Source organism: Gavialis gangeticus, unplaced genomic scaffold (genome assembly GCF_001723915.1).
Source record: "Gavialis gangeticus isolate Ggan-Ray unplaced genomic scaffold, GavGan_comp1, whole genome shotgun sequence".
Taxonomy (NCBI): domain Eukaryota; kingdom Metazoa; phylum Chordata; order Crocodylia; family Gavialidae; genus Gavialis; species Gavialis gangeticus.
The window spans coordinates 26,022,497-26,036,072 of record NW_017729008.1 but is presented as its reverse complement, the minus strand read 5'-3'; the positions used below and the strand labels follow the sequence as shown (position 1 = coordinate 26,036,072).

Sequence of the window (13,576 nt, the reverse complement as noted above, 5' to 3'; positions counted from 1 at the left end):
AGCAGGAAATGCTTACTGACCTTGACCTGAAATAGCGGTGAAATGGCACCAACCTTACATAGAATTACAGAATCATAGAAAGATAGGGCTAGTAGGGAACTTAGCATTTCATCAAGTCCAACCCTTGCTGAAAGCAGGATTATCCCTTTTTACTCTCTCCTAGCCAAGTGTCTCTTTAATTCTGATAACCAGAAATTCCATAGTCTCTCTAGCGAATCTGTCCCACTGGTTAATTAATCTCAATGTTAGAAAATTCTTCCTGATGTATGTTTAAAGCAACTTATAAATATAGTAATAATTGATCCTTCCCAGACAGAAATGGCACACACATATATTTTTCATAATTTATAGGAACTGCATTCATAAATCTGATGGATGCATAGGAAGCAGTAAACGTAATGTACAACATGCAAAATAACTTTATTAGTTTTTATTAACTTTAATATGTTATTAGACACCACGGTGTTAGATACAAAAACACTGCTTATTAAAACTGTGTAAAAGTGATATATTAAATGCGTATATAAAACGCCAAAATAGAGACAATACCAAATTGAAATCTAGGATATGAAGTTGTTTTGTTCTGAATCCAAATGTGTACGTAGACCTTGGCTGAAGTTCCTTGGCCTGTGTTATGCAAGATGTTAGACTAAATTAGTATAATGGTCCACTCTCATCTTCAAATGTATGAATCTGAATTTTTGATCTGTACAGTGGGTCAAATCAAAATCCCCCAGACCTGCTCCATACATATAAATCTTATTCATCTGGATCTGAATCTGGAGATCTTTTCCTTGGTTTTGTAAATCAAAAAATAAGAAATAAAAAGACAAAAGAGAGAGCAATAATCAAAAGAACCATTGAAAACTCAGTTGTGTCAATTTTCAGTCTTCATAGGAGATTTTTTTTCTGTTTCCTTGTTTTGTATGGCAGCCAATCCTTGTAATTTCACTGTCTTGAGTTCAAATGTTCCTAAAATCTCAGTGTGACACTAAAGAAAGCAATACGTTTTGTTTGACCGGGGCAGGAGTATAAAATCGTTTGTACAACTCAACTAAAGAGCATTTGACACAAGATCATGGAGTAGAAATGAATGGTCTGTATCACTATGAAAAATGCTAGTGGGGTTGGTTATATTACTATGACTAATTAGGACTCTTTGGCACCCTGGCTGGCAATCCCAACAGGAGAAATAAAGCAGCCAGAAGCAGGAAGAGTGCACTAAATCCTACAGTCTAAAAGTAGCCTTCTCATTGATGTTCATGCAGTTTGCAAGGCACTGTGCAGAAGTTTGCAGTTAATTTGCTTCAGCTGTATCCGTGGGGTTGAGGGCTTCAGTCTCCAAGTTAGTTGATCCAGCCCTGCATTCAGTTCCTAAGATAAGGTTACTTGATACGCCAAATATTCATTCTAACATATTAGAAATACATTTAAGGGTATGCAACAGTTAAAACTAGTTGTAGACCCAGTATTTAACTAAACATCCTTACAAACCCACAGCTTTTAACGAGAAATGGGTTTGATTGCGTACTAAGGACTGACTCCAAAATAATAACACAAGTGGAGTGGTTGATTTGTGGTTTGAAATTACATGCCTTTGACATTAAAAGTTATGATGAGAGGGCAATTCAACATATTGTTAATCTAGAATTATTCATCCTAATTAGCATTAGCTTTTGTTTGTCTTTGCACAGAATGATATGGGAGGACAGCGAATGCTGGTGAATAAATGGAGCACTTTCCTCAAAACCAGACTGATCTGCTCTGTGCCAGGAAAGAATGGAATTGATACACATTTTGATGAATTAGGTATATCATAGAGCACAACCCCCCACTCCCCACAACCCTTTTATAGAATGTAAACCTTATGCTAATCCCTTTTACCCTCAAATATAATCACTAACAGGAAATGCTTGTTGCTGATTCCAAAGCCTATGAAACGTTATATACATATTGAGTACTATCATTAATTACACTTTTACGTATTGTAAGATTTCTATACAATGTTTCTAAATCTGTATAAAATTAAGTTATGTCTATAGAAAATATTAGCTTATACTCTTAATAAGCAGTGATTTTTTTTCTCTTTCGGGACTGAGAAAGTAAACTAACAATACCCAACCTTTATATTTATTTTACAGAGGATGTGTTTTTGCTACACACACGGGATAGCAAAAATCCAGTGATATTTGGACTCTTTAACACAACAAGGTAAGCAATTAGGAACGATGTCAGCAACAGCATCATATTTGTAATTGCATTTGGAACCAAGGGAAATAGCTTTGGGTATAGACGATGTAGCAAATATGTACACTCTGAGTGAACTATATAATGTCTATGCAGTCCAGGACCCTTCCTTTCTAACTTAAAAACAGCAAAGCTTTACTGAAAGCCCATATAGCTTTCTCAGTAGAAAGACTCTGGTTGACTTGTGTTGGCAATGGATCATCCTCACAGGCCCTGAATCAGAAACAAGGAAAACAATGATTCTGTACCAGGTCAATGTGTAATATTAGCTGTTATGCAAATACCCCCATACAAGTCACAGGATAAACCCACTGATTTTAAATAGGAAACCACAAGTTCAAAAATATTCTGACCTGGTGTGATCTCTTTCAGTTCTCTGCAGCAGAACTGCTCAATTATTTTTTCTTAGTCAAGAAAAAGAGTCAAAGCTAAAATTGGCATTTTCTAAGGGGTATCTTGAGTCTAATAAGGGTAGCCTTGAGTCTAAGAAGGTTGAGAACCACTGGTGTAGGAAAAAGCTTGGAGAGAGCACTAATGAAAATATGAAGTCCTGGGGTCTGTTTTCTTACAGACATCTTGTATGACCTTTGACAATTCATTTAGGGCCTGACATTGTTCTACATGTTAGATGCCTAAACACAATACTGTTCCACCCTGCTAGAGTCCCTGAAAATCAGTCAATACAAAGGTGGATGCATCCTCCTCCTGCTCCCTGGTTTTGTGACTTTCTATTAAGACAAAGATGATAGTGTATAACAGCAACAGATTTGGTAATGGTTTTCAGATATTGAGCAGGGTGGAATAGGATCATGCTTCCATACTTAAATCCATTTAGGCAGCAAACATGTGGAAGAGGATGTTACACAGTAATTTTGGGTAGCTCCTGGAACTCCTAACCCCTGGATTGTCCACATGTTAACACCTTAAAGTAACTTAAAACACTTGTTACACAGCTCAAAGTTACATCACTCCAGGGCAGGATTGTCTCTGGATCTGCACTACCCAGCTCCTTTTCCACTGAAGTGTGGCCACTCTCCCCAGATGTGCCGCTCAAGTTGAAGGTGTGCCTGCTCCCAACTCCAAGCTAGCACTAAGCTGATCAATGTCTGAGCAGTTCACAGCTTAAGGTGTAACAAGACCCTCTGAGTCTGCCTGTACTGTCTCCATTCTGTGCTCCGGTAAATTTTGGCCTATCCATTTACTCTGACTCTACGTATGCCAACTCCCCCAAATGGGGCAATTTAGCCACCTCAGAGCAGTTAGGAGAGCATACCAGTGCTGGGCCTGGGGCTTTTCAAACTACAGCACTTTTAGGTCCCAGCTGAGCCATTCTTGAGAGTGCCTTACCTACCCATGTGCACAGGCAGACTCCAAACCAAGACATACTCTGGTGAGGTCACTCCAAGGACTGACCTAACAGACTCCAAAGACCAAGGTCAGAAGAGCAGCTGCAGAGAGTGCCTGGAGTGTGTTCACAAGCTGGCTTCCAGCTGAAATGGGTACCTGTGGGGGTGGCTTGATGGGTCTTGTTGGGGAATGGCTGAGTTGGGACACACTGCCAGCAAGCATAGATTTGCCAGGTTTTGGTAACTATGCTGAATTCCATTAGCATAACTAGGGACCTGGGCAGAGCTAGTAGGTGAGCCCCAGCCACTGATTAAAGTATGGGATGGGGGGAGCAAGTGGTGCTGGAACTGATGCTTGCGGGGAGCTGAAGGAGATAAGCTAACTGCTAGTACAGAGGCTACAGGTTTGGACTATGTGCCAAAAGGCAGTCGGCAATGTAAGAGTGGCTCTCAGGACCTAGCAGCTAACTGTTTGCGGTGAAGAAGAAAGGGTGAAGACAGGGGAGCAACTCCCCCCTGCCACTGAATTAGGGATCTTATTTCTTTGTCCAGCATGGCATTTGGTAGCTCTTGTGAGCAGGCCAGAAGTTTAACTTTGCTCCCCCATAGCTTCTGGGACTAGAGCTATCCTGATTCCATGCTTTGTCTGCTCCTACTTCACTTCTGATTTTTATTTCACAGCAATATATTCAGAGGATATGCTATATGTGTCTACCATATAGCTAGTATCCGAGCAGCTTTCAATGGCCCATATGCTCATAAAGAGGGACCTGAATACCACTGGGCTCTTTACGAAGGAAAAGTACCCTATCCCAGGCCCGGTTCGGTAAGTAAAATGAAACACCTTTTTTTCTACAGTTACATCAATCTAAGTCAGGTTGCAAAGAAACAAAATAGGCTGATAGGAGTGTGCATACCTTCATAATGAGGATGACAGAGGTAATAACTAGCAACCCGCAGCTTTTGGAAATTTCTAAAATGACTCAGCAGTAAATTTTCCAATGACATATTTTCCTCAGTGGTAATCAATGAGCGTTAGATGGATTTTTGAAAACCCAGCTAGGCACCTAGCAGCAACTTTACCTTGATACTTTTAAAAATCTGGCACAGTGTCAATACAGGAAAGGAAATGACAGTAGCCTATCCATAAATTGATGCAGAAAATTGTGTAATTTGGTATTTAACCCATTTGCTATAGAATCTATTGTACTCAAGGGTCTTTTGTCCTTGCTGTGTTTCCTAGCAAGCCAATATATAATTTATCTGCCATAGAAGAAGAGAGATGAGATAAGCTCAAAAAAACTTGAAAAGAGTTAGGATTTCTGCAACCTGACTGCTGAGAGCCCTGCATGAAAATCCCAGGGTTGCTGACCCAAGATGTAAACTTGGTGTATAGCTAGACTTTTAAAAGGGATCTTCTATGCTCCCACTGCAATGAGAATGATGTTTCTTCACAGCTTCTGTCTCTCTATTTCTCTCTGTCTCTAAATAGCTCTCATTTCCATAGGATCTGACCACATCCAAGTCTGAGGGCCTCAGGTCTCATAACTTTTGTATTCTCTTTATGTTAATGTATGTTGAGGGTGCACAAAACATTGCAGAAAGTTCTCAGTATTTTGCAGGTCCAGGGTTACCAAAGACCTGCTTCTTCTTTCACTCCCTCTGGTGTAAATTAGGTGCATCTGTATTGAAGTCAATGTGACTACAGTATGTAACAACTGGACACTTCATGTTAGCCTCAACAATGGTCTTTCCTCTAAAATGTCAACCTGAAGCAGATTTGTGGCTATGTGAGGCCCAGTGACATCTGGAAGATCTATATAGCTATGCCTCACTTTGAAATTTCACCTTTGTTTTTTAATGGCCTAAAGGTTTTCTCTCCTGAGCTTACCAGTAAAGAAGTAAACAGTTTTCTGCAGCATTATTCATAGCCTTGCTTTTCCTTTGCTTTCCAAATCAATATTCTTTTTACTAAAAGCAGTCATATACATAAATAAACTCTGTATGCATTTCATTCATCACAGAATCACAAAAATGAGAGGTGAAAAGGCCTGTTAGCTTACCTAGTTTATACCAATATAGCGTTGTTGCCTACAGTATAATTTCAAATTCATGACCTGTCTAATTTTCAGTGACTGCTGGCTTCCTTTGTGTGTCTTGTAGCAAGAGACACAAGACAAAATACAATACAAGATGCTCCCCTAAAGTGATTATGTTGGCTATGAACACTTTAAATGAGATGTATACCACCTTGACCAGTAAACCATCACTGCAGCAACTGTTATAGCAAAGTCACAGGGCTCGTTTCTTGTTTGTTAGGTCTAGGGAGAAGCCAGAGATTAAATTTGGAGAAGGAAAGCATGGATTTATAAAAAAGAAATCATGTCAGATAAACTCGATCTCCTTCTTTGACAAAGTAACTACTTGGGTGGATGAAGGGAATGCTGTGGACATAGCAAAACTGAACTTCAGCAAGCCTTTTGATAAGGTCCAGCAAAAACCTTCTCATACATTGGAGAAATATGGGCTCGATAAAACTACTACCAGGTGAACAGAAAACTGGCTGAATAGCCTCAAGCAAAGTGTACTTAGTAAGCAGTCCACATCAAAATGGCAGGAAGTATAGGGGTCTGACCTGGGCCTGGTGCTGTTCAACTTATTTATTGATTTGGATGCTGACATTTGAAGACATCATAAAACTGAGAAGGATTGCAAACATATTGGAGGATGTGAGTGCAATTCAGAAGGATCTTGACAGGTTGCAAAATTGGGCTAATAGGGTTCAGTGCAGACAAATGCAAGGTGCTGCACCTTAGGAGGAATAATCAAAAACACAAATATAAAATGACATCTGGCTGGATGGCAGCACTGTGGGAAAGGACTTAGGAGTCTTGGTGGACCACAGACTCAATATGAGTTTGCAGATTGATGCAGTGACTCAAAAAGCAAATACAGGTTTGGGATGCATCAACAGAAGCATTAGGTTCAAAACATGGGAGGTGATAGTGTCTCTGTACTCACCACTGGCTTGTCTTCATCTGGAGTTGTGCATGCAGTTCTGGGCTCCAAATTTTAAAAAGGACATGGAAAAGTTAGAGAGGGTCTGGAGACAGGCAGTAAAGATGATCGAGGACCATATGAGAAGAGGCTGCAAGAGTTAGGCATGTTCAGCATGCAGAAAGAGCACTGAAGGAGGACATAATAGCAGGCTTGAATACTTGAAATCACCTTTCCTGCCTTGCTGCCAAGAGGAGGGTTCAGACCAATGGCTTGCAGTTGCAGCAAAGTAAGTTTAGATTGGATATCCAGAAAAATTTCTTCACTGTTAGAACAGTGAGGCAGTGGGATAGACTGCCTAGGGAAGGTGTGGACTCCCCATCACTGAAGGTGTTCAAGAAGAGGTTGGGCAGCCACTGATTGGGGATGATCCAGGTATAGCTATGCCTATGTTCTACCTTGGGTATATGCCATGCTTCTGGACTTAGATGGTTGCTCCAGCCCCCCTACCCCTCCAGCACCATTTTATTCTGCATCATATCAGAGTGTTTTTAAGCCTCCCTTCAGAAGCATTGGGTGTTGGTTACAGCTGAGGTTGAGGATTTCTTTGACTGTGGGGTGCCAATGCTCCTAGCTAGAGGGTCTTGCCTTTCCAGTCAGGGCCACACCAATTGCCATAGTCAGATTGGTACATATGTGGTAGTTTTTGTCTTCCTCTGCAGGGGAAGGATGGTGCACATAGCAATCCTCTACTCAGGATTTCTTAAGCACATATTGACAATATTTCATAGAAGCAAGACATTGGCTGCCATGGTTCCCTGTGGCATGCTTTACCTGTGGCAGGTTAGGGTGCTAGACGTGCTGTGTTAGGGTTGATGGTAATCTTATCTGGAGTATAGATTATGGATTGTATAGGATGGTTTGGATTGAGGTGCTCCTGCCTCAAGTAGGAGGTTGGACTAGCTGACCTCTGAGGTCCCTTCCAGCCCTGCTTCTCTATGATTCTATTAAATTAATTCATTGGTAATAAGACAGGTAGAAGAACTGGTATGTAGCATGCCATTTTTTCAGTCAGACAATGGAAAGAAGAGGAAATAATCAATTTTCTTTGTGTTTCTTTACTATGAGAAATTATGCTTGTTAGGCCTGTGCAAATAGGCAGCTATTCAATCCGGCTTTGGATCCAGCAGCTTCAGATGCCAGGGATCCGATCCAGAGCTCTGAACTGGTTTTCCACTTTGAACCGGCTGAAGCTGCTCCGAAGCTTTGGAGCCGCCTCAGAGATCCAGCCATAGGGTATAATGGGGAACCAATGAAATATTTATAACTTTGTTGTTTCTTGTCTGATTTGGATGAACTTTTCGGAAGTTGTAGCCTCTGCTGAGATCATGAAGTCTGCCAAGTTTCAAGAAGGTCTGTGCAGGGTTTTGGGGGGAACTGCACCTCAAATTCTTGAAAGCAAAACTCATGTCACGTCTATTTGTTATAACACAGGGGGGTGAAAACTAGGGGTAGAAGACCCGGGGAGGCCACAAAGCCTGACAGGTTTTGAGGTGAAAGGTGCAGGGGTTTGGGGGGAACTGCACCTCAAGCTGCTGACAGGCAAAACTTGTGACATGGGTGACCCTGTGTGTGTTAAGGTGCAATGGGGTGAAAGCTGCAGGGGTGGTAGCCCCTGGTGAGGCCACAAAGCTTGCCAAGTTTCAAGTTGGAAGGTGCAGGAGCTTGGGGGGAAGCTCTTCAGAATGCCTAATGAAGCCAACACTTTGTTCTGGGCATGCTGCTTTCAACACCAAAATGTCCGAAGCTTCTCCAGATCTGCAACACGGTCTGAAGCCTCACACGGCCCTAATGATTGTTACAGAATCCTAGAAAATTAAAAGGAGATGAAAATGCACTGCATACTAACTGTAAAACATTTCACAATGATTAGATTTTTCTGAGCTGTTCCTCATGGCCCAAATTCTGAGTTTTTATTCATTTCTTTTCTCAGACAGCAAAGCACCTTGCATGCCTAACTTAGAACTGACTAAAACTGCAGGAATTCAACTTTAGTGTCTGTGTTTCTAGTAGGAGTCCTTTGAAATAAATGTGACAATCTAACTGTACTTATGTCTAGGTGAGTTACAAGCACCAAGCTGGATGAATGGGGGAAAAAGATAAAAATTTTGAGCTAAATCCTCAGCTACTTAGCACCAGAGATCAGGACGGTGATGGAGGGACTGGCCAAGGTTGCTTTGTTTTAACTTGATACACCCTTGACATGCCACTGTTATTATTTCAGTATCCCACATGGGCTATTCTAGTGGCCCATTGGGCTGCTCTCATGCTAGGGATTTAGTAAAATAAATATGAGACTATCCTTGCCCTTATAGACTTAAACTTTAAATGGTTCAGGCAAGAAAATGAAGGGCAAGAGATTCCCCAATGGCAAGTCAGTGCTAGAGCCAGGAGTAGAGCTCAGATATCCTGAGCTCCAGTTCACAGAATCTTATGACCTCCCTGGGCTGGAGGGCACAGGTGGTGATGGAGGAGTTGGCAGATCTATCTTCAGCTAGCTGACAATTCACCCAGTCACCCATTTTTGACTACTTATTACCTTAGAACTGTGCTACACGTTCACATTAAAGCTGGATAGAAACCAAATATAGAGTTGTTACACATTGTGAAGCACTAACTTTATAGCTGGATAGTCACTTTTGTGTTGTGATAATTACTTTGCACTTGTGGCTTATTTAAATTCCTTGTGCAATTAACCAGTTAATTGTGTAATATATAACTTGTCAAGAACAGGTTTGTGGTTCACAGTCTCTGCACATTGCCAACTTTCTGCTCAATCTGAGTGGATACAGTTTGTGCTGGAGTTCATTGCTCCAGGGCTCAGCATTTACATGTACTCCCAGGCCTGCAGCATGGTGAGCTGGGGCAGCACAACTCTAGCTGACAGGAGACCTGGGGGGGTTAGTCTGCCAACCCAGAGTTTTTCCGACCCAACTCAGTACGCTGCAGAAGGGCTGGTTGGGGCATGAGGGTGCTACAATATGGAGCTAGCCAGCAGGCAGCCCCCATGTTGTAGCACACTAGGGCCCTAGCCAGCCCCGGTCACTGTCTACACATGCATTTTGGCAGAATAAGTAACTTGTGTTGGGCAGTACTATCCTATTGTGGCGTTAATTAGCTTACTACAGTCTAATAGTGTTGCACATGTAGAAGTTGACACTTTATTGCGGAGCTAATTAGTCAACTGCACAGTAAAGCATCTCATGTAGATGCCGACAGTGTGGCATAGAGTGAAAAAAGTACTACTCCCACTCCTCACCTCTGTGAATCACCTTCCATCAATTTCAACTGTTGGATGGGCCTAGAGGGTGACTAAAAGGAAAGGAGAAAAAGCAGTTAAAAATGAAATAAACTCAGAACTCACATATTTGGTAGACCCACACTAGTTCTGACAGACTCTATGGTCTGTAAAGTCCTCCAATATTGCTACTGTCATGAGTACAACCAGGCTGTGTAATCTATTGAGCCCATGAGTGATACGGTGGTACTTAGGAGAATGATGTCGACTATTTCAGAAATGGTGGTAGTAGGCTTCGGCGGTAGCTGCATCTATTGTTTGCTTTCTAGATTGCCTTATTTTGCTTAATGAAAAAGAAAATCCTGCAAAGGATTATTTTTACCAAATCATTCCCAAACTGGAACTTTGAAAAAGAACTTGGCACTGCCTATGCACTGTGCTGTGCGGTCCAGGGAAAGCAGAGGTTTAGCTTGTCTTAAAACTTATGCTCTTTCCCCTTATTGCAAACAGCCAGTGAAATTCCATCACTAGGTTGATTAGACAATTACTTCAAAGTCAACACTGAAAAAATACTTGCCTGTAGCCAAGCCCAGAAAAGTGGAAATAAACATTGCCCTGTTTGACAAGTGCAGGGTTTTGTTATTGTCAATTATAGTTGACCACAAGTTTAAAATTACTGTTTCCAGTAAACATAAAGAGTATTTTCTTTCATTTTATTGATTGGAAATCCAATTTAAATAGGGAGAGCCTGCTACTGTGGCTTTGCTTGACATGCTTCTTAAAACCACAGTATCTTATGGAGATTTGGAGGAAGTGAATGGTTACTGAAGTATTTCCAGTTTGATCATAAATGGTTTCAATTAGTGATCATGAGGCAAATTTGAAATGAAGCATCTAAGTTAGGTTAGGAAATACTATATCCTATTCTTCACAAAATATTTAAATTTAAGGGTTTTTTTGTATAAAACATCCATTTAACCCTATTAGTACATCTAATTCAAACAGTACATTTCTTTCAATCTTTAACCTAAAGTGTATTTGCTTTGCAATATGACAGGTTGATCTTGGGTAACACTTGGATTTCAGGCTGAGCTGTTATATGTAATATTGGCATTATGAGCTGAATATTATAATCGCATATAACACTGTAAGATTTTTGAGATCAAGAATTACTGGTGCTAAAGGTGGCTTAATTTTGAACTGTGCTTGTACATTTTGCAGTCTACATGAATTGAAGACTGATACCAAACATTCCTTTTCTGCTCATTTTATGTGGCCAGCAGCATTGAGTAGGGCATGTATTTCTCTAATGGTTTTTGATAGATGGAAAACATGGTTGACCATTTTCAGTTTAAAAAAATGGTTAGGAAAGAAGCCCTATTTTCTCCGTGAAAGTCTAAGATGTTTGTATACCACATTTTCACTGAAATGAAAAGTTTTGTAATAAAAACCATTGCTTTTTAAAAAAAATGTTTGAATAATTTGATCAGCTGAAGACATTGGATCAATAATTTATGGAAATCATAATGAAAATTTTAGGATTCTCTGGAAAAATTCTTATAAAAGAGGGTTTGTATACAAGTGTGAGGGCAGATGAGCATTCTTGTACATGTGGGTTTGTATGCATACATTATGCAGTACATCCACAGTGTGTGTGTGTATGTGTGTGTGCGCGTGCACATGTATGTCTTTTTCCCCCCGGCATGCACATGCACAGGTAGATACACTAAATTTTGAGTATTACCACAGTATCTGTGTGTAACGGAGTGTAACTGCCTCTGATCTGACATAAATATTTGAGGTTGAATCATATGTTTCTGTGAGAAAGAAATGAGTAAACTCCCATTAACATTCATTTGAGGAGAGACTGAGTCTATCTGAAGGCCCTGGACAGCTAGATCATTCCCTTTCCCACTTCTCATTATAAATCCAGCACCATTTATTTGGATTTTTCAGTCAACCAGATTATAAATGGTTCCAATTAGTGATCATGAAGCAGACTCCTCTTTAATCCCTAAAGTCTCAAGCATTTCCATGCTCTTCTTCATGCTGTGACTTCTGGCAATCAGTACCCTCATTCAGTATCTATGTCAGTATTAACAAAAACCACCCATGTCTATAACCCACCTGTTTTGTGTTTGTGCAGTGTGCCAGCAAAGTGAATGGTGGTCTCTATAGTACCACCAAAGACTATCCTGACGAAGCTGTCCGTTTTGTGAGAAGCCATCCACTGATGTATCAGCCTGTCCGGCCAGTTCATAAAAGGCCAATATTGGTTAAAACAGATGGGAAGTATAATCTCAAACAAATAGCAGTGGACAGAGTGGAAGCTGAAGACGGACAATATGACGTCTTGTTTATTGGCACAGGTAAATAAGAAAGGTAGCACTGTACCCTTTTTATCCCATTTTCAACAACACTGATATCTGTCCAGGATTAAGCATTGTATTCTTGAGAATCATCAAAGCAACATAGTTTAATAGATAATCATACTTTATACTTGCATAGTACATTTCATCTGTAAAATAATCAAAAGACTTGCAAATGAGAGAAAGCATTATAAATACCCAGTTCATGAATGGTGAAACTAAGACAAAGAGAGGGTGAGAGATTTTGTTACAAAGCAGATCTGTATAAAACATATTAAAAAGTGTTGAGAAAGAAGGATTATACCCTAGAACTCAGATTTTGAGGCTAAGTACAGACAGTCAAAAAGCCCAACGCTGAATCGATTCAGGTTTTGCAGGTTAATCTAAGCTGAGAAGCAAGTGAACAGACATTCACTTTTGATTCAAGAAATGCAGTGGCCCAGGCCAGAAGCTGGGTGGCACTAGAGCATGCCTCCCAGCCTCTGCTCCAAGGCTTTTCCCTGCTCCCTCCTGGAGCAGAAGGGGCATGGCCAGACCCCAGCCCCGGGATATCACACTGGAGAGTGGGAGTTTAAATCTCCTCCCTGGCCCACATGGGACCCTAGCTGCAATCTGCATGGGTGAGTGGGCAGTGCCTGCCAGGCTTCTTTCCCCACTGCTCTGGCAGGAAGGGGCAACCCCTGCCAGGCTGAGGAGGGGGTTGGTGGGGAAAAAGGTAGTGGCACTGAATTCATAAAAGCTTGAATGAGAATAGTCCTTTCTCTGAAGTGACCATGTATTAAACACAGCAATTTGAAACGTCAAGCACACAGCAAAGAACAACCAAAAATCTTCACCTAAGCTAAGATACATCCCAGTAAAACACAGTAAGAGCACACACAGCTTAGTCTGAATTAAAATGGAATGTAAGAAACCAAGAAGACAAAAGAAAGCCTTGCATAAGTTTTATGTAAGGGCAGAGTGTCTCCTTACAGCCAGGCATTCAGAAAGTCCTTCTTGGAGAATCTGCAGATGGTCTCAGAGAGCTTCCTTTCCCGAAGACACCCCCTGCTGCCCCCCCCCCCCCCGGGTCCTGTGCAGGCCAGGAAAGGGGTCCCCTTCCCCAGATCAATGTGCTGGGCCTGGGTCTTGGGGGCAGGGAGCAGTCCTTCTGAGGCTGTTGCCCCCTGTACCCCACTTCCCACTTGAGTGGAAAGGAGGGGGCATAGCCACACCCCAGCCTGGGACCAGCACATTGACCCAGGGTGCAGAAGGGGGTTTAAACCCACTCCCTGGCCCTGGACCCCAACTGGGATTTGCCTGGGGTGGCAGTCCCTCCC

The 13,576-nt window shown here is 41.5% G+C and overlaps 1 protein-coding gene across 1 annotated transcript in view; it reads left to right on the top strand.

Moving 5' to 3' along the window:
• Positions 1-13,576, top strand: part of SEMA3E (semaphorin 3E) — a 267,502-nt gene that overhangs the window by 209,082 nt on the left and 44,844 nt on the right. The window contains exons 8-11 of the mRNA XM_019509507.1: positions 1,695-1,809; positions 2,142-2,211; positions 4,275-4,419; positions 12,035-12,257. Coding sequence (XP_019365052.1) covers positions 1,695-1,809; positions 2,142-2,211; positions 4,275-4,419; positions 12,035-12,257 — 553 coding nt within the window. The remainder of the gene's footprint in view (positions 1-1,694; positions 1,810-2,141; positions 2,212-4,274; positions 4,420-12,034; positions 12,258-13,576) is intronic.